General features: G+C 39.5%; 2 protein-coding genes across 3 annotated transcripts in view; both read right to left on the reverse strand.

The window, feature by feature from the left end:
• LOC126407262 (echinoderm microtubule-associated protein-like 6) overlaps positions 1-5,420 on the reverse strand; it is a 109,398-nt gene extending 103,978 nt beyond the window's left edge. Inside the window, exons 1-2 of the mRNA XM_050072026.1 lie at positions 3,781-5,420; positions 2,870-3,180 (exon numbers count right to left, since the gene is read on the reverse strand). Coding sequence (XP_049927983.1) covers positions 2,870-3,066 — 197 coding nt within the window. The 5' untranslated portion in view covers positions 3,067-3,180; positions 3,781-5,420. The remainder of the gene's footprint in view (positions 1-2,869; positions 3,181-3,780) is intronic.
• A 9,848-nt stretch (positions 5,421-15,268) lies between these two features.
• The window catches only part of LOC126407261 (spectrin beta chain, non-erythrocytic 1), a 164,646-nt gene continuing 160,319 nt past the window's right edge, over positions 15,269-19,595 (reverse strand). For both annotated transcript variants that reach the window (XM_050072025.1, XM_050072024.1), the window contains one exon: positions 15,269-18,199. In XM_050072025.1, coding sequence (XP_049927982.1) covers positions 17,987-18,199 — 213 coding nt within the window. In that variant the 3' untranslated portion in view covers positions 15,269-17,986. The remainder of the gene's footprint in view (positions 18,200-19,595) is intronic.

Here is a 19,595-nt window from a genome sequence, read left to right on the forward strand (position 1 = left end):
CACAGTCACCAGATCTCAATCCAATAGAGCACCTTTGGGATGTGGTGGAACAGGAAATTCTCATCATGGATGTGCAGCCGACAAATCTGCAGCAACTGTGTGATGCTATCATGTCAATATGGACCAAGATCTCTGAGGAATGTTTCCAGCACCTTGTTGAATCTATGCCACCAAGAATTAAGGCAGTTCTGAAGGCAAAGGTGGCAAAGGCAAGGTGTACCTAATAAAGTGGCTGCTGAGTGTATGCTGGTTTAAGAGCTTTTATTTCTGTCAGTCGACTCTGCCACTATATTTGAGACACTTTCTCTGTCGATACTTTCTATGAATGTGGCTATTTCCTGGTTTTATCTTAAGACCTCCTTGAATGATAGATGTGGGCGGTGATTCAGAGGTCTGGTACCAGGCTAAACAGCAAATAATGTGTCATTTATTACTTTACTTTATCCTAGTAAAAAACCTGTGGTGTACTGAACAACTGAGTCTGGAGTGTGCTTCCATTTCAGTAAGTTGTACAAAGTAATCTGCTGTGAGAGAGTGATTGTAGTTCAGCCCATAGCGACTTAGGCTGGGAACCTGAGGGTCACCAGTGCCAGTTCCCGTCCAGACCACATATGGAGTGTAGACCATAGATGGCAATTCCTTTCAGGGATTAATAAAGACTATCTTCTTCTTCTTAAACAACAAAATATTTCATCAGCTGTTGCCTTTAAAAATGACCCATGTGAGCATTTACTGACTTGACAGCGTCTACCAAACATCACAAACCTCTCTAACTATGTTTTCATTGTGTGACAGGCAGAGTTTCTCCCAAGGGATCATGGGCAAAATGACAAATGCCCTCATCTGCTCCGGGGCTCTGCCCGGCAACAAGCACTGCCAGCTGGTCTGAGCGGTATAAAATTTAAATATCAATATTTCCTCATTACATAAATCCTCTTACTGACATAGCAGCAATCTCAGACCTTAAAACTCCCCCATGAGGACTTCATCCCCCCAAAACCTGAAAAGCTGTTTTCTGGCACAGTAAAGATCTGTTTCTGTTTAGATTCTAGCTTCTGTCAAACTGGAGGATAAACCAAACTGTGTGGGAGAGATAAAACCCCGCCAGGGTTTCTAAAAAACATCTCGAGCCAAAAGAGAAAGAAACGAAAGCGTCCAGATGAGTAAGAGGAGTGGAAGAGTCGCTCTGAGACAGAATCTAACGATTATCAGAGTAGGAAGGTGAAACAGCCACTGTTCATTCAGTAGAGTTTGTCCCTCCAGTCAAGTCAGCCGTGTTGGTGTGTAAAAGATTTACGAGTCAGGTCTTACAGCCCACATACATCCAGCCACAAATATTCTTCAGTTACATTATTATATACAGTATTAGTATATGAGCTGCACCTTACTCATAAATATAAGCCCTGCAACTATTTTCATTTCGGGTTATCTTTGTTTTTTGTTCATTGTTTGGTCTACAATTATAAAACATACACAAAGACAAATGCCCCCCACAAATTACTTTTTTAAACATTTGACAATGAATGTTTTTGGTTTGACAGACTGTTGATTCACCCAGCAAATGTTTTAAGGTGTTAAAGGAACAGTGTGAAGGATTTAGTGCCATCTAGTGGTGAGAATTGCAGACTGCAACAAGCTGAAATTAATTCTTAACTCCTGGTTTGATTTCCTTCAGTGTTCATTGCTCAGGAGGATTTGATCAGGAGCCAGATTACCACAGAGGTCTCTTCCTCTCCAAAACAAACAGACTCGGTGATTTAAACCGGTAAACCACTAAATACAGCAGTTTCACATTAAAAAGCAATTAAACATCAGTGTTTTTCCAGCGCTGTTTGGCTTGTCACAGAGGGGCTGCTACTATGGTGACTGTCACAAAAACACAACAGACACACTGTGGGAGGAAGCCGGAGTACCTGGAGAAAACCCACGCTGACACAGGGAGAACATGCAAACTCCACACAGAGGGGCTCCCTCCTGGGTTCGAACCAGGAACACTCTTGCTGTGAGGCAACAATGCTAACCACTGCGTCACCGTGCCACCCTATATATACACATATATATTATGTATGCATATATAGAAATAAAAGAAGACGTAGAATGTTTAAAATGAAGAGTTGGACCCATCCAACTACATCGACCCCCCCAGTCCGACATTCACCGCCTTGACTTTCATCCTTGTCCCGCCATGTTTCCCCCTGACGCTGCCGGGAGCAGTCAAACTATAACGGCATCCAAATGCCCAAGTGCCAGATTTCGACGACTTCAGAGTGAGAGCATGCTAGCAAACCATACAGTTTGAAAATGAGGCGCGGTTCCAACTAGAAAACAATGTTTTGATGCATTGGATGTGCTGAATGTGCATATTAAGGCAGTACAGGAGGAGGTGCACATTAATAATCCTCCAGGACTGTAACATGCTCATGTTTAACCCAAACAATGTGTCATGTGACTGCAGTTGGTTCAGATCCAGGTCGGAACACGTTCTCACCACAAACGAACCGCACCAGAGTTCGTTTGTAACCGGACTGAGACCACCTCTTCAAGAAGGTCTCAGTCCGGTTGTTTTGGTGCACACCTGAGTGTGATTGCTGTGTTCACACCTGCCCAAACGAACCGCACTAGGGGGGGAAACAAACTTGAGTTTGATTGAACCGAACCAAACAGGGCAGGTGTGAAAGCACCCTTAGTCTAGTAATCTAGTGGACCGGATTGGACCCTTTGACGGGCTGGTTCTGGCCCACAGGCCATATGTTTGACACCCCTGTCTTAGTCTAAAGTTCTTACTTAAAGTCTATACTGGCTTTAATATATGTGATATTATTATATGTGGTGTGTCTGTATGTTCCAGGTGTAGCAGCAGTCCTCCTACCTGATGATGTCATCGTTGTGTCCCAGGTAAAACCTCTGGCTGTGCTCTCTGGTGTTGTAAACCACGCCGACCCCGGCCACGAAGTACACCACCTCCTTCCCGGCGGTGTAGTACAGGTTATTCCGGCACTGGTGGCCCCGGTACCCGTAGACCCAGTCCAGTCTGAGCCGGCAGCCCGGGGCGCTCCGGTCCGACATGCTCACACATCTGACGGGACACCGTGTCCGCCGCTGCCGCTGCTGCTGCCGGTGCTGCTGCTGCTGCTGCTGGTGCTGCTGGTTCACTCTTACTGCTTCTTCTGGTTTAAGATCCTCCAGAGCAAAACAGCAGATTTATTATCGATTAACTGATATTTATGGACAAAATATGTTATGTTTTTATCATTATTGATGTTGTTATCAAGGTTTAAAGTTTAGATATCATCAAAGTTTTCTTTCATTTTTCTTACTTATCTCCTTTTTTAAAGAAAGTGGACATAAAATAATGTAGAACAGGCTAATTTAAAATCTTAAAAAGCATCTTTTTTTGTGTCAAGAAATTCGGTCTTAACAGAAAGAACAAGGAAACAAAGATGGTTATAACTGATATAAATGTATACCCTGCAGTTTAATGATCTATCTGATGCTTAATTAATGTAATATCTTTATAATTCTGTAATATCCTCATAATTTACAGTGGCATTGTCATATTATTATTTTTACTTGTTTTTTTTTTTTACAATTTTATTTTCAGTTTATTTATTTATTTACAAATCCAATTCAATTTATTATTTTGTATTAATTTTTTTACAAATTTATTTTTAATGTATTTATTTCATTTTGTATAGCTTTTAATTTTATTTATTTATTTATTTATTTTACAATTTACACAAACATATAGCTGCTGTATTTTAGAGTTATTTCAGTACTTACGGGTCATTTTCCATCCCTGATCATATCTCTGTAGTGTTAAGCATCCAGCAGCAGGTGAATCAGATGTCTCAGAGTAACAGGCGGCTCAGAGCTCTTTACTTTCCACCAGCCATCATCATCATCATCTTTATCATCATCTTCATCCCCAGGGTTGCTGCTGGATGGAGTCCCTGTTATGGTCCTGCAGAGACTTTCGGGTGCACTTAACAGTATTTTTATCTCCTGTGGTTTGAGTGTAATTTCCTTTAATGTTCCTACAGGGACCAGTCGTGTCTTTATTGCACTGTAAATTATAAACAGGGAGTTTATAACGCCCCCGTTATGCTTTGTGGTTCTTAATAGCGTCCATTAAGATATCAGACGAACTTTAAAAAAAAAAAAAAAAAAAAAAAGCTATAATAGGGTTTCTCCTTAGATGTAAAGGAGCGCGCTCTGAGCCTCATTCATAATTATTGCCTCAGCCTATTCTCCGGGTCCCTCCACCTGCAGCTACCGTGCAGATGGTTTTATTTGACTTTTCCAACTGGAAATAAAAGAGTCAGAGATGGAGAAATGATCCTGACGCGTCTGGAAAGTTCTGTCCAACAAACACAAAGAGACTAAAAACAGCAAATGAACACACACAACTGATGCAGGATTCTGCTCCTGGAAAATATAATCCCTCCTCACACTAATCCTCGACCTCGGTACCAGCCATGGTTACTACAGCACGGGTGTTTTGTTCTCCTGCATCCCCCCGTGCGCTCACAGCATCCCTCCGCCGAGTAACGCGCAGGAGGAAAAGGTGCGGCGGCGGCGGCTCACAGCCCCATTCACAAATCTGTGCGTGAGTAAAATCCACCAGAGACAGGAGGACAGGGTGTGTGATAATCCACAATCTCAAAAAATAAAAGAAGCGGATTATTTCAGCTGTGAAATGTTCGGGCAGTTCCGGAGAGAGCCGAAGAGACAGAGGAGGAAGGAGCGATGAAAACAAGTGTTTAATCCCCGCAGATGATCCAACTTCAGCGGGCAGAGGAGGGGAGAAGCCCCGGGTTCACACCGCAGCATCCCGACCGGATGACGGGAGAGGAAAGTCCTGAATCCCGGCAGGAGGAGAGCATCCTCCAGCTGCAGCGGAGTCCCTCCACCCACAGACAGGCAGGCGGACAGATAGACAGGCTGACAGGCAGGTGAGCAGACAGACGGACTCAGCTGGTCAGTAAAGCGGACTTGAGATGGGTAATGGAGACCCTCCCTGACCGACCAGTCTCATCACTGTGATGTTTGCTCGCTCGTTTTCGGACTGACAAGCAGAAGCGTCAAGTTCACACAGAGCAGATCATTAGATACTGCTTCCGGTGTGTAACCTTCAAAATAAAAGCCCATGGAGTCAGGGGGAGGCGTTGTAGTGCACACACATTATATATAGGTTAGACTGGATGGATGGATGGATGGATGGATGTCCAAAGTCAAGTCCCATGTCAAGACTGACAAGTCTAATGTCAAGTCCCAAGTTCTTAACTTTGAGTTTCAAGTGCTACACATGTCATAATGTGATCCTTACCAAATTCAATGCCACCTTATGGGAGTAATCATTTATTTAATTTACCAAAAAACAAAACAAAACAAAAAATAAGAAATGCAGTAGTAGCATTCCCTCTGATTATCAAAAAGCCACAAATGAGCTGCAGGCACAGTAAATTCAGTCTGATAGGAATGACAGGAGATGTAATTCAGTTTAAAAGGTTTACTGAAAAGTTAAAATTACACTCCGTCACATGGCAGAAAAACTCTGTGCTTCTGTGCCTGATGCAGCTCTCTGCTCAACTAAACTGCACATGATGTAAATTACAAAATTAAAGGGAGTGTCATCATCAAAATTCAACAGCATGCATTTTAGTCCTTTTACATTTTATACAATGTCTGGAAAGGAATTTTGCATGATATTCAAATTAACTTGTGTTATATTCACACATTGTGGCTCTGACAAATGCTTTGAAATTTGTATTAATTTGTTCAAAACAAGTATGTTAAAGCAAGAGCCACTGAATCTAATGAGAAAAAAAGTAGTACTGACATTGTACATTCATATAGCACAATTAACCAGCACCACAACAGAATGAATTTTCAGTGTTTCTATCCTGTCTTGGTGTATTTGACTTATCTAATAATGGACAAATGTCATAATTTCTGTTCCCAAATTGGCTTAGGGGAAGATATCAAGTATTTTCAAGTCAAAAGGCTCAAGTCCAAGTGAAGTCACAAGTCACTGGTAGTAAAGTTGAGGTTGAGTTGCAAGTCTTTTTTGACTTTGATGTAGCCAGGGGACCAAGTCATTATTTCGCAAGTCAGAAGTAAGTCTCAAGTCCCTGCCCTCAAGTCCCAAGTCAAGAGAGGCAAGTCCCAAGCGCTGAACTTTGAGTTTCAAGTCCTAAACAAGTCATAATGTGAATTTCAACACATTCAATGTCAATATTAAGTTGAATATTAAATAAAAAGGGGTGCTTTTTAAAATTTGTATTTGCTTGTTGAAACAAGTTTGTTAAAGAAGTATTTAGCTGTGAAGCTAACATTAGCTTAGCATTAGCTCAGTAACTGTGTTAATATTAGCCTCAACTAAATGTTCTTTGTGTGAAATGTTGAACGAAGTTGGAGGTTGTTGCATCTTCATAATTTTTCACCTGCACATTGTGCATATTGCAATACGTGTTGTGTTGCAGTTTTTGTATGTGAACAAAATTGTTTTTGTTAGTTAGTTGATTCAGGAAATTAATTGATTCATGGCAAACTTTTTAAATAATCTTTTGGCTTTGGGGAAGGTACAAAGTGTTTTCAAGTCCACAGTCCAGCTTAAGTCATGAGTCATTGATGTTAAATTCCAAGTTGCGAGTCTTTTTTTTTTTGATTACGTAAAGTCATCAAATTTGTGATTGAAGTCCAAGTCATGTGACTTGAGTCCACATATATACACAGACACACACAACAATTAATAAAATATCAAATTATAACGGCAGTATTTCTGTGATGCTCAGTCCTTGATACTCCTGATTTTTTCAGGCAAAATATGAAACATTTGATGGTTACAGCTTCTGAAATATGAGGATTTGCTTTTTTCCAATGTAGTTAATAAATATGTTTGGATTTTGGGTTGATGCTGGAGCAACAAAATTAATCAATACGAGAAAAAAATAACTGTCAGTTGCAGCTCTATCCAATGACAAAGGAACAGGGAAAGCAACACAGACAAATATCAAGTCATTCTTTAAAGTTAGCATCTAAAATAATCCAACTATAAAGAAACCAGAATATTTTGTTTCACAGTCTCACAGGTGAGTGTTTGTTGTTGTTGCAGTTGAAGTGGTTCAGACTCAAACACTCAAAAATAGATAAACAGAGAGGCGGTGCACGTCTGTCTGAGACATGTGAGAGAACTGACTTCTGTCTGAACTCGGAGCTCGAGGGGCGAAAAAACTCCCCTGCTGTGACGCTTTTTCATTTTCTGCTTCTTTATACTTTCACCCCACAACACCTCCGAAATACATTTTCAACTTTTTGCAGCTCTGCATTTGTTTAACAGCCTAAACTTCTCACATGATTTTAGTTTAATAAATATTCGAGGCCCAAAGAGTTAAAACTGACAGTAAAAGCAAAGGTTAGAGGGATCAGTCCAGATTCCTGTATCAGAACTTAGTTTCTTCTTCTCTCCTCTTCCATTTATCATCTCACAACCCATCAGATCTATCTGGTGACCCATCGGAGTACAGAGGGATACTGAGTGGGCCGACTAGGCACAAGTCCAGGGCCCAAAGTGTCAGGGCCCCTGGCTTTCACCTGCAAACTCTCACTCTAACTAACATACTGAAGAGACAGAGGCTCAAAATGGTCACAAAGAAACTTAAAGCAACAACAAAGAGACTCAACATGACTACAAAACCTGTGACGAGACATAAACCACACTGAGATGCAAAACAATACAGTCGATTTTAGCATTTTCACTTCTCACGATAAATCCACTGAAAGCTTGTCTATCCAAGTACCTGGGTATATGGACAGATGACAAGCTTTCATTAAATGTACATATTGCTGCTCTAGTCAGCTTACAGTTAAGATTGTTTTTTATTTTAGAAATTAGTTTTGTTTTACTTTCTGTGCTAAAAATAAACTTGTGGACGCTTCTTTTCTGTCTGTGATTGATTACAGTGACATATTGTATATGCATGCAACCTCCTCCATTTTACGTAGCTTTGATTCAGATACTGAATTTGATACTCTGCACCTTGGACATGAAACAGTCTCCAAAAAAAAAGGACACTTACACCCACTGATGAATTTAAGGGCATCATAAAAAATGTGGTGACAGAGACATGTGCTTGTTTTTCTTGAGAGGCCACTATGTTTGAATAGTTGTTGTTTTATTGTAGATTTTGTATTACATGTTGTATTTGTTGCATTTTAATGTGTTCTGATTGGCTGCTACCTCGGCCAGGTCTCGCTTGTAAAAGAGATTTTCAATCTCAGTGGGACTTCCTGGTTAAGTAAAGGTTAAATCGGTAAATAAAAGAGGCAAAACAACTGTAAAATCTGTATGTCTTGCTCCTACAGTGGGGCCTTACCATATGTAGCTGTATTAGTAGTTCAAACTCATTCCATTTTGAGTATCTACAACAGTGACATACTGTTAATAATCAATGTAATAATAAAAGTACATTTTAAGTACATTTGTTGACACTAATTATACTTAAATATACTTATAAATGCAGGACTTTTACTTCAGTAAAGGTTTTGAGCACTTCCTCCAGCGCTGAGTGTGTGTTAGTTCCTCTACACTGAGAGTAGTTTAATTTGGGCTCATCATCATCCAGCCAACATTTGTATTTGGGGCCCATGTGGGTAGTAAATGGGTCCAAAATGGGCATCTTGTCTGGCTAAACCCACCCATGTGGGCAAATGTCATGGGGCCAATATGGAGCCTGTGGACAGTCCCATATAGGGCCCATTTTTCAGCCCATTTACTACGCACAAGGGCCCCACATACAAATGTTGGCTGGGTAATATGACTTCAAAATGGTACAAGCCAGCTGTTAAATTCTGAGTTTTATTTTGAAGGTAAAATCACTTCACTTCCGGTCATATTGTGGTGATTTGTCACGCACTTGTCGCAGCTGAGAATCGGGAGGTAACCATGACGCACGGAGAGAAAACACCCCGGCTCCGCTGGAGAGGACGCACAGCCGCAAAGAATCATGGGAATCTGTGTTTTGTTCACCTCGTTCTTTGTCGTTCATGTGTTTGTATCATGGAGGAAGTCAGAGAGGAGTAAAAAACTACAAATACCAGCAGCAGCAGCAGCGGTGGAGGAGCTGTCCGCGGTGCTGAACGAGGAAACTGTAGGAGAGAAAGTTATAACTACAGTTAGGTCAATATTAAATATAGGCTATTAAACATCTCAATACAAGTACAGTCACTGTTATGTTAAAATACAAAAAGGAATATGGACATACAACAATTAAAAATAAAGTACAACAGCATGTGACAAAAGAATAAAAGGAGCGAAAATTGACTTGTTTCAAGCAAACAAAACAATAAAAATCTATTTTTTAATCAGTGGTATGAGGGAAATTTAAAAAAAAATGTAATTGCGAATTTAATAAAAATTAAAAAAATATATATAATAATGATAGAATAAACGTATTTAATAAAATAAAAAGGGAAACTTAATAAAATTTGTTTATTTTAAACACCAAAGTGTTAAGGATTATAGTTATTGTTGTCAGCTATCTGAGGGCCACAGACCCTCAAGAGCCCATAGTTACAACTATGAATATAACTGCAACTAAAAATAAGGTCTAAAATATAGCTGCAAGCACGTTGTGCTGACATATGTGCATTATACTAATTGTAAAGGAACAGTGTGTGTGATTTGGTGGACTCTGGTGGTGAGGACTGCAGATTGCAGCCAGCTGAAACCTCTCCTGGTTAGAATTCCTTCAGTGTTCATTGTTCAGGAGGTTTTTACCAGGAGCTGAATTAACCACAGAGGTGTCTTCCGCTCCAAAACAAACAGACCAGGTGATTTAAACAGGTAAAAACACAGCACAAAGCAGTTTCATGTTATAAATCAGTGTTTTTCTAATGCTGTTTGGCATGTTGCAGAAGGCCCACTTGCCTAGCACTTGCTAAAGTGAGCTCAACTTGATTAGGAAACTGAATTATCCTTGCAGGTCTCTTCGTCCCTTCCAAAGAAAACAGACCAGTGATTTAAACAGTTGAAAAACACCACATGAAGCCATTTTTTGTGAAACTAATGAGTGTTTTTCTGACGCTCTCATTACTGAGGGGGTCTCTGGCTAATGCAGAAATGCAAAAAATTCAAAAATGCAAAAATGTGACATTGCAAAAACGAATACAAACACGCAAATGTACAAAACCACAAATGTCCCGATCTAGAACCAGTGTTTGGTTTTTCCATTCTTGGCTACTGTAGAAACATGGTGAATATATCCCCCTAAATTCTACACACTGGACCTTTAATGCACAAGAGTCACCATGTGTGAGAACATAAGCATAGACAAAGACATCAGAAAGTGTTAAGACTGTCAGAGAGTTCAGGCAGTGAGGAGCTGATGATCACTGAAAACTTTCAAATCAATATTATTGTCTCTGACCTTATACTGCCAAAAACAAAAAACAAAACAAAAGAAGTAAAGTGTTTCTCCTGTGTAAGTCTGTGGGCTGAAGTGGAAACTGATCCCTGCAGAGGATCAGATGAGTTTCATTACCATGGAGCACCTGGGGACGAGTGCGTGGGCTGATTTGGAGTCGTTTGTTTTAATGTTTACCTCAGATGTAAAATGGGACCCAGCGGAGCTGTATAAACATGTATAAGACTCACAGAGTGGGAGGATTCAATAACAGCAACTCCTGAACAAAGCAGCTCCGTCAGCTCCCGACTGACTGCAAACACTGAACTTTATAAGCTACTTCAGGGACACTGTGCTGTGCGGTGTTCCTGTTATTTTGTCCACTCCCTCTATCTAATGTAAAGTGTGCAGAATTTATACTTAATGTATAAACTGATTAATGTGTCTGTCTCTGACATGATTATCAACACTTATAAACTGAGTTTTAGTACAGTTCCCTGTGTCACATGTCAGTTTAGTATGTATTGAAAACACAGTTCAGTATACAATACTTTACCACAGTGTACAGATAATTTGGAATCCCAGTGGCCAGAAGAAAACGTTGGCATTGTAGGTTTTGGCAGCTACAATATGTTATAATTTGCACGTCATTATGTAGCAGATACATTGAAACTTTATGTTTCAACAACACTGTGGTTAATGTGTGGTTAGCTTTATGCCCAAAAACCACTTAGTTATGGTTAGGAAAGGATCATTTTTTGGCTTAAAATACTTGTTTTTTGGGCACAATCCCTGCTGGAAAAGTAGCTGTGTCTCTGTATAAAAGTATGTAAGTATGTACATATCTTTAATGTTTGTATGCTTTATATGTCTGTGTATGTGTGAACATGCATGTTTATATGTGTATATGCAGAGTATTTTTGTAATAGAAAATGCCCCTTTGTTTTAACATAATAATTTATTATTTAATTTAATTTAATTTAGTAACATTTTATTTTATTTTACTCTATATGTTTTCATATCATTTAATTTTTTTCAATTTAATTTATTTTTATTTGTAACTATTATCATGATGGTTATTGTAATTATATTTTTGTATTATTATTTATTAATACTTTTTTTCTCTCTCTCTCTCCTTAAAGTATTTACTTTTGGGTGTCCAGGGAGGGTGGGGGTGTGTGTGTGCTTGAATGTGAGTGTGTATATTTGTTGGAAAACGTATAAATAAACTTTAGTGTCACTATCCCAGCAGGAAAAGCAGTGATGTCTTGGTCAGAACACTCACATTTAGAGCATAAAAGCATCTGGAAACAGTTATGACTCGCTTAAATAACTGGTTTTGTTGTTTGCTGGTCTCGAACAGTGGTCTGCAGCTTGGCAGGTGTCTCGCCTAGGTGTCACACCATTCATCATCCCCCCACCTCCAGAAGACAAAGGTGAGCGTATATGATAAAGATGGAAATGCCTATAATCAAAACATTTAAATATGTACTTTTTGCAGGACGTATGTTAAAAATGCCATTATCTTTACAACAAAGAGTGCTGTCCTTTAATTCCTTATGTTTGATGTTTTATTCTTGCAACTTTTTTGGTGAGTATCGATTTAAAACAAACATTTTGCTAATAACACTTTTGTAGTTTTACAAAAGGAGAGTTTTAAATGCAGACTTTTACTTCAATAAATGATCAAAATACTGCAGCACTGTTCAGACTGTGTGTGTGATGTAATGCTGTGTTTGTTTTGGTGTTGTTTGTTATTTGTTGTTTGTTAGTCCGACCTTTGCTCCCACAGGACTTCTCCCTGTCCTTGGCAACACACACACACACACACACAGGTAGCTGCTGCAGCAAAACAGAGACAGGTCACACTGAGCTGTCACATAAATGTAGTACACACAGTCATAAATATATACACGTATAAAGTATCATAAGTAAAGAACAGGTACCTGAGGGCAGGCTCCAGGTTTAGTTTGTACTGAGGACAGTAGCAGACCTGAACCAGACCGGCAGAGAGGTCTGGACGCTTCATAGCAGAGTAGCAGATCAGACTGTGGTGCTGAGCAAAGGATACTTCTTCCACTGCAAGTCATCAAACTACTTCAGACGTGTTCTCTGCTCTTGTATTTGTTAAGAGCCAGTGGCAGTGTTTGAATGAGCTGAAAACAAGCGATTCATTTATGGATGACACCCTAATGAAGAGAATAATCTCAACAAGATGAGATATAAGCATCTCTAACAGTCTGTGGAGTCAAAATGTAACTTGATTTTCAAATCAAAGCCTGGAGTCAAATGTGTTAATATAAAATGACACATCTTATCTCAGTTGTGACTGGACAGGAACAGTGTGAGATGAGGGGCCTTAGACAAACAGAAAAATATCAGGGTTTGGATTAAACAGTAAAAAGATTTGTGCCAGTGAAAAACATGTGAAGAATAAAGTGTGCTATATGGCTGACTTACTGAATATGAATGTGATAAAGTTTGACTTACATGTTTCTCTTTTAAGGTTTATGTGGATAAGAAATTATACACTGCACCTATACTGTCTGTGATCTACTGGTCATGTTGTGCCACCTAGTGGCCAAAATACAAAAAGACACTGACTTGTACACAGTGCATTGATCACTGCTTTAAGGCTTCAGTTTAAGTTGTTTACACAAACAAAGGGGTTTGGAGGATGAGGAAGAGTTGTGCCACACAAGTCTCTGTGTGTAACTCGCAGGTCTTCAACAGGGGGCTCTCGATCCCCAGGGGGTCCTCAGAGTTACTGCAGGGGGCCACCAAATTTTCTGCATATTTGTTTTCTGATAATTTAGGTTTTCCCTTTTTTCCCCATTCATATATGTCTGAAAATACACAGTAACATGAATCTGACATATTAGCAAAGAAAAATCAGCCTTTTTATAAAAAGTATATAATTTACGGTACAGAACATTAATGACAGGCTGTTACCCATAAATCCTTGTGCCCTTATGAGCTAATGCTAATGCTAAATCACTGTGCGGCACTTGTCTGTAGCATCAAGGTGAACTAGTTAGTTAGTGTGTATGTAATACTGAAACATATTAGCCAGTTAGCTGTATTATTAATGCAAGTGTACAAAGATTCTTATGAACCACAGTGGAACGATTTGTCACTTTTTGAGAGAGAGACTCTGACACATTGTCGGCCTCAAAAACCACCGGCGAAAGTGCAGAAGGTGAGGCTAAAGCAGCTGCTGATGGCTTACCAGTTATAGCCAAAAAAACAAGAGGAGACCCGAAAATATTCAGAGAATTATCTGAAGTGCAGCTCAGTATTATACAATATACGTTATGAGGGAGTTCCTGCTCCGTCCCTCTTTGAAACATGTTGAAGAGCTCTGGTGTGAATAATTGAAAATAACAGTCTGTACAGTGAGAGTTTAATTAAACACTCTGCATGGAGTTTGTAATCCTGACAAATCCCTGCTCTCCCTGCAGTGTAACACACACACACACACACACACACACACACACACACACACACACACACACTCTTTGGGTTCATTGGTTTTAGTAGAACTTGGGTTTGATGAGGTCTGAGGCTCTGTGACGTCTGCAGGGAACAAACAGAAATAAATCAGCAGACTGTCTGACGCTGATTGTCTCAGTTTGGATATCTGATGTCTGCATCCACACCAACATGAGGAGGATGGATTTTAGTGTGCTCCCTTTAACTCTGGGCGGACATGTACATAGAGACAGTGGCCCCTCCACAATGTGTTGGGTAGAAAATGGGCCCTTATGAGTGACTGGCACCTTGAAAATATGCCTTTGTTCAAAGAGCTCTTATTAAATTAAAAACACTGCCATGTCCTATATACAGTATGTTCATGAAAAAGGCAAAACCATGTCCTTTGTGTTATTTTTTCTTTTTCTAAAATAGTCAGTAACATCTATAACAAAATTAAATGGTTGTTATATAACAATAAAATTACAATTATTGAATTAAATTAATAATTTCTTATTTTCTTTGTATTTTTGTTACAGTCTCCTGAGACCTGAACTTTTGTTTGGTATGTATCTTTAATTTCTTCTAGCTATTTGGGATCAGTAGGATCCAAGAAGTATAAAAAAAACTAAACATTATCAACGATAATAAAGTCCCAATGTCCTCAAACGAGACGATAATTAAGTCCTAATGTCTTCTAATGTCTAATGTCAAGTACTTCCTCATTAACAGTGTCTTAGTTTGTAACTGTTGCTAAAATTGGTCAAACTACAAACATTATTAATCAGAAATAAATTAGTTTCAACCATTTAATGTGATCAGGTTTTGGACCTTGTCGACTTTTGTGTCAGGATCGGCTGCAGACTAACTTGGCAGAGATGGCTGCCATCTTGTTTTTACATAGATTAGTGTATTGTGCTCTTACTGCCACTAGATGGCACAAAAAATGTCCAGAAACGAGGACAACAGGTCTGAGTTAAGTAGAATGAAATGTAAGGTCAAGTAAACCCAAAATGTGATGTCCTCATATGAGGACACAGGGTCTCAGGAGCATATACAGATAGGCAGTGATGATTGCTGGGTAATATGTATGTTGATGCGATCCAATGTCATGTCTCTGATCATGTGACGTGTATGACAGCGAGCACTGGAGCCCATCATAAACAAAATATCAGAGAAATTTAAGCCCATAATATATTAACGTGACACACAGGAGAAAACAAACAGTTTGGTTCATTTTAAAAGCATTTTAATGGCTTTTTGCACATATGTAACAGAGATGGGGAGAAGTCTACGGGTGCAGATCCAACTAGCAGTGACCCCTGGTCCACATCACACTGACTACCTCACCTACAAACCCCCCGGCCCCGCCCGCCCCCAACCCGGCCCCGCCCGCCCCCATCGTGGCATTGTTGATTGTGCAATATGAAGAAATATCTCGTTACTATGATTACAGTGACAGAGGAATGCACACTATATTTATCAAATTGCCAGAGAATGTAGCAAAAAGAAAAGAGAAAAGAAACAGGAACCATTTCAGGACCAATCACAGAGTGAAGAGTTTGACAGTTACTTGAGGTGTTTTCACCACCCGACCAACCCCACCACCAGCTGTGGAAAAACAAACACACCCACCTTTTACACTTTGGGGCTCATTCCTGCTGTTTTGCCTCCACTTTTCCTGTTTGTGTACGGAAGTTAATTAATGACAAAATTACAAATTCAAACTTCAGGTTTCAAGAGAAAAGTTTGGATTTGTGGTTCAGCTTGTAACTCACCTTCTGTGACAGCTGATTTTGCAAAATGTTTTTCTGCAGAATACGTCCACATCAAGCTGTCGTATATTCATGAAATCCATTTTTTGAGTGCCCTAAATCCCCCCAAACCAGCTCACTTTTCATGTTTTGAAACTGCATTTACAGGGGTGCTATTGGGTCAAATGACAGTAAAGGGGTGTTCCAGAGTTTTGGCACACGAAGGTAAACAAACTACCAAAACTACAGCATGCTAATTTAAAGATAACATGCGACAGGAAGGCCGTTCACATCATGAGGTCTCAAAAACATTGCCCTTAGAAATGATCATGCTAACAAATCTGTTTCTGCGTACTCAAATCTCAAGTTTCTCCTGCTCATTTTGTCATTAAATAACTTCCAGATGAAAGCAACCAAACAAGTAACTCAACAGATTTCACTGTAAGGATATAGGCGGCAAAAAAAAAATTAAAAAATGGGAGTGCTGAAGCCAACAAGCAAGCGACCATTATTCTGCAACATTACTCACTTCCAGTAAATGCTTTTTAGAAACCGACTTGTCCACTTAACAGCGATGCTTAAAGTAATTTTGTTTTAATAGTACATCTACGTCTCCATACTTGTCAGACTAAATAAACCTTAGACATAGCTTAACTGTGGAACAGAAAATACATACTGGAGGAAACAAAAAAACATTTTCCAAATAACTAAGGGAAGAAATAAATGTGTCAAAAAAATGTCACCAGAGTAGAAAAGAAACCTTACGGGATGCTTTAAAGTTTGAGTTAACAAACATTCTTACTGGTCTTAGTTATTTATTCCCCTCCTTCATTCAGATTTGTTAAGTGTACATATCGTTAGGTATTTAGGTAAAGAAAGTTATACTCAAATGAAGCTTATTACGGTTGGTAGGTCTTATTATTAGTAGTAAATATAGGTGAAATTAAACACAGGTTTATTTTTTTAACAGTTTGTTATACACAAGTTATACATACAGTTCAAAGCACTGCAGGGTAACGCTCAAAATTACAGCCACTTTCTGCTTCTGTTCTCTCTGTGTGAAACTGCAGGAATTAGACAGCACCGAAACATAACAGAACATAATGATAATTAGCTTTTTGCGGGTTTATTGCACAAATTTAACCAGCAGAAAAGCAGAATTATTCAGTGCACAAATGCAGTTTAGTGCGCTCTGGTTATGGACTTTGAGTTGGATTTTTCTGCTCAAGATGTGTTTGAGTATTTCTACATTTATACCTTCACGCAGGTTTCGGCATTTCAGCTCAAACAAACATGTGAGAGGTGTAATTTCAGAGGTTTACCCCGCTGTGGTCTCAGTTTTCCCCACTACAGAGGGATACACGTCATCTTGCAAAGACAAGGCCTCGCAAAAACTGAGGATGGACCCTAACAGGAACTACCTACAACTTCCCAAAACAAAAAAAATAAAAAAACAAAAGAAACTGAGACGACTTGGGAGCGTAAACACAACCCACAAAAGGCAGTAGTTGACGAAAAGCTGGGGTGATGAGAAAGCAGAGAAGAAGAAACAAAACAGTAGGAGATATAAAACAACTAATAGCACTAAGAATAATAAAGAGGGATATTCTGGGATGTCCTCTACATCGTGTTGTTGTTCAGCGGCAAACTGTGGATTTTATCTTTATGACAGCAGCTGCCTGAAGCGTTTGCAGACCCCCCTTTAAATTAGTTTTCCATCAATTCGATCTTTTTTTTATTTATTTTTTTTTTTATTCGTTTTTCCAGCTCCTTATCTTACAAAAACTGAACAGGTGATACAGGTGGTGTGTTGTAGCTGTACTGTAGCTCTGAGCCAGACCGGACGGTTGATAGGCACAGAGTGGAGAGTTTTGGCTCGGAGCTTGCATGCTGGAGTCACGCTTTGAGAGAGGAAGAGGAGGAAGAGGAAGAAAGAATACAAGGAAGAGAAAAAAAGTGGCTGTTTGGGATTTTATTTGACGTCGCAGCTGCGTTAACTGCTGCGGAACGGTCCGGATCGTTCGATGAGTTACATAAAAACTGCTGATAAAGTATGTTTTTCATCCAGTTACATCGTTATCATTTGATGTTATTACATTAACAGACATTAACAGTTTTAATCACATTTAAACCCATTCAGAAGTTAATTTAATCACATTTTGAGCAGTTATTCTATTAGTTTTAGTCATTACAGTATCAGTTGCTACGAGCTGACTCTAAATCGAAAATTCAGTCGACTGACACGGACATCTTCAACAAATATTTGACCAAAGATGGATCGATAATGAGGAACGACCCCAAACAGCACCAGAGGGAAGAGGAGGAGGAGGAGGAAGAGGAGGAGGGAAGGAGGAGCGTCTATTTCTTCTTGCTAAACAGACTGAAGCGTTTCTCTTTGTCTTTCTCTCGTTTGCCCGGGCTGGATTCAGCCGCCGCCGCCGTGGCAACAGAGGCCGGTAGCGTCTGAGCGCGTGCGGTTGGGGCGGGCGTGCTATGGCTGCTGGGCGTCACCTCCACCTTGTCGCCCGACACGGCGGCTGTGATGGCCGTGATCCACACGTTCATCTCTTCCTGCGGGATGAACAGGAAGAAAGAGGGAGATAGAGGTTAACTTTGTTGACCCCTACAGAGAGACTAACAGTTAATGTGTAGACGACTCACAAGTCAGTCTTTAGACGCTTTGCTTAACTAAAGACTGATGACTTTCTCCCTGATTTTGTGTTTAGGTGGGCGGATACAATTTCAGAGTTTAAAAAACTCCCTACGTTGCAGAACCAATAGTAAATCTGCAGGGCAGTCCTTCGGTGGCTCGCTGAACTCTTGTGCTTGTAAACATAGTCCCACTAGAAACACGTATAGCGGTACAAAATGGCTCAGCCGTGCTCGCAGAAAACGCCGTCAANGTTAGCCGTTAGCGGTGTCTGTAATAGGTAATAACTCATTAAACAGTCCGTGAAAAAAATATCTTTCCCAGCGGATATCTTAGTTACAACATGATTGAGCTAGCAAAGCAATTTTGTGTTGCTATGTGTGGTATTTATTCAGTTTTGGGAAATCACGATGTCTAGACAGCATCAGCTGACAGGGACAGCTAACACTAGCAGCAAAGCTAACATCAGGATCGTCATCTGTTAAAAGCCTCCCGTTGTCGGATACGACATGAAACTACTCCAGTTAGCTCAATCATGCTGTAAGTTGTAACTAAGACATCTGCTGGAAAAAATATTTTCTTTACGGCTGAGCACACGTTTGATAAAATGGAGTTAAATCTCTCGGCATCTATTTTCAAGCTCTCTGTGCGTTTGTTTCCTTGCGGACGAGAAAAGGGGGAGCACACATTTCCGAGAAGGCGTGTCCCTTTCAAAAATGCAAGAGGCGTTGCTTTGTCGCCGGCCGTTTTCGCCGGTGTGTTAAACAAACTTTAGAAAGGAGTGTCCCCAGACTATCAGAAGGCGGAGATCTCTGATTGTCTGGTGGTGAGACTAGTTAATGTGGACACATGCGACACTTTCTGTCCCCATAATTAGCATTTAAGAGCAAAATATAAACAATTATTGATGACAGAATGATTTATAAGTACACAGCGATGACAGCATTTTAAAGCATTTGTTAATATACAATATATGTCAACAACTATAACTCCAGTTCATCTTATTACAACTGTGTTTTTTACATTATCTGTTTATACAGCAGCTTCCATTTATACAGGAGGAGTTAAAACTATCAAGAAATACATTAATTATCATTTACATATGTTTACTAGTATATTATAGTGTCTTATCAACCGTTTATTAAATGTTTATATGCTGTTAATAAATGCTAACCAAGGGACAGAAAGCTAAGTGTTACTGGGATGTATAATATGTAAAATAAATACAAAAATAAACATAAATAAATTACTATTTAATTAAATACTTTTTATACTAAAAAGTAAAATTAAAATGAAACTGAAATATATAAAATAAAA

The sequence above is a fragment of the Epinephelus moara genome, chromosome 19 (assembly GCF_006386435.1).
Source record: "Epinephelus moara isolate mb chromosome 19, YSFRI_EMoa_1.0, whole genome shotgun sequence".
NCBI lineage: Eukaryota > Metazoa > Chordata > Actinopteri > Perciformes > Serranidae > Epinephelus > Epinephelus moara.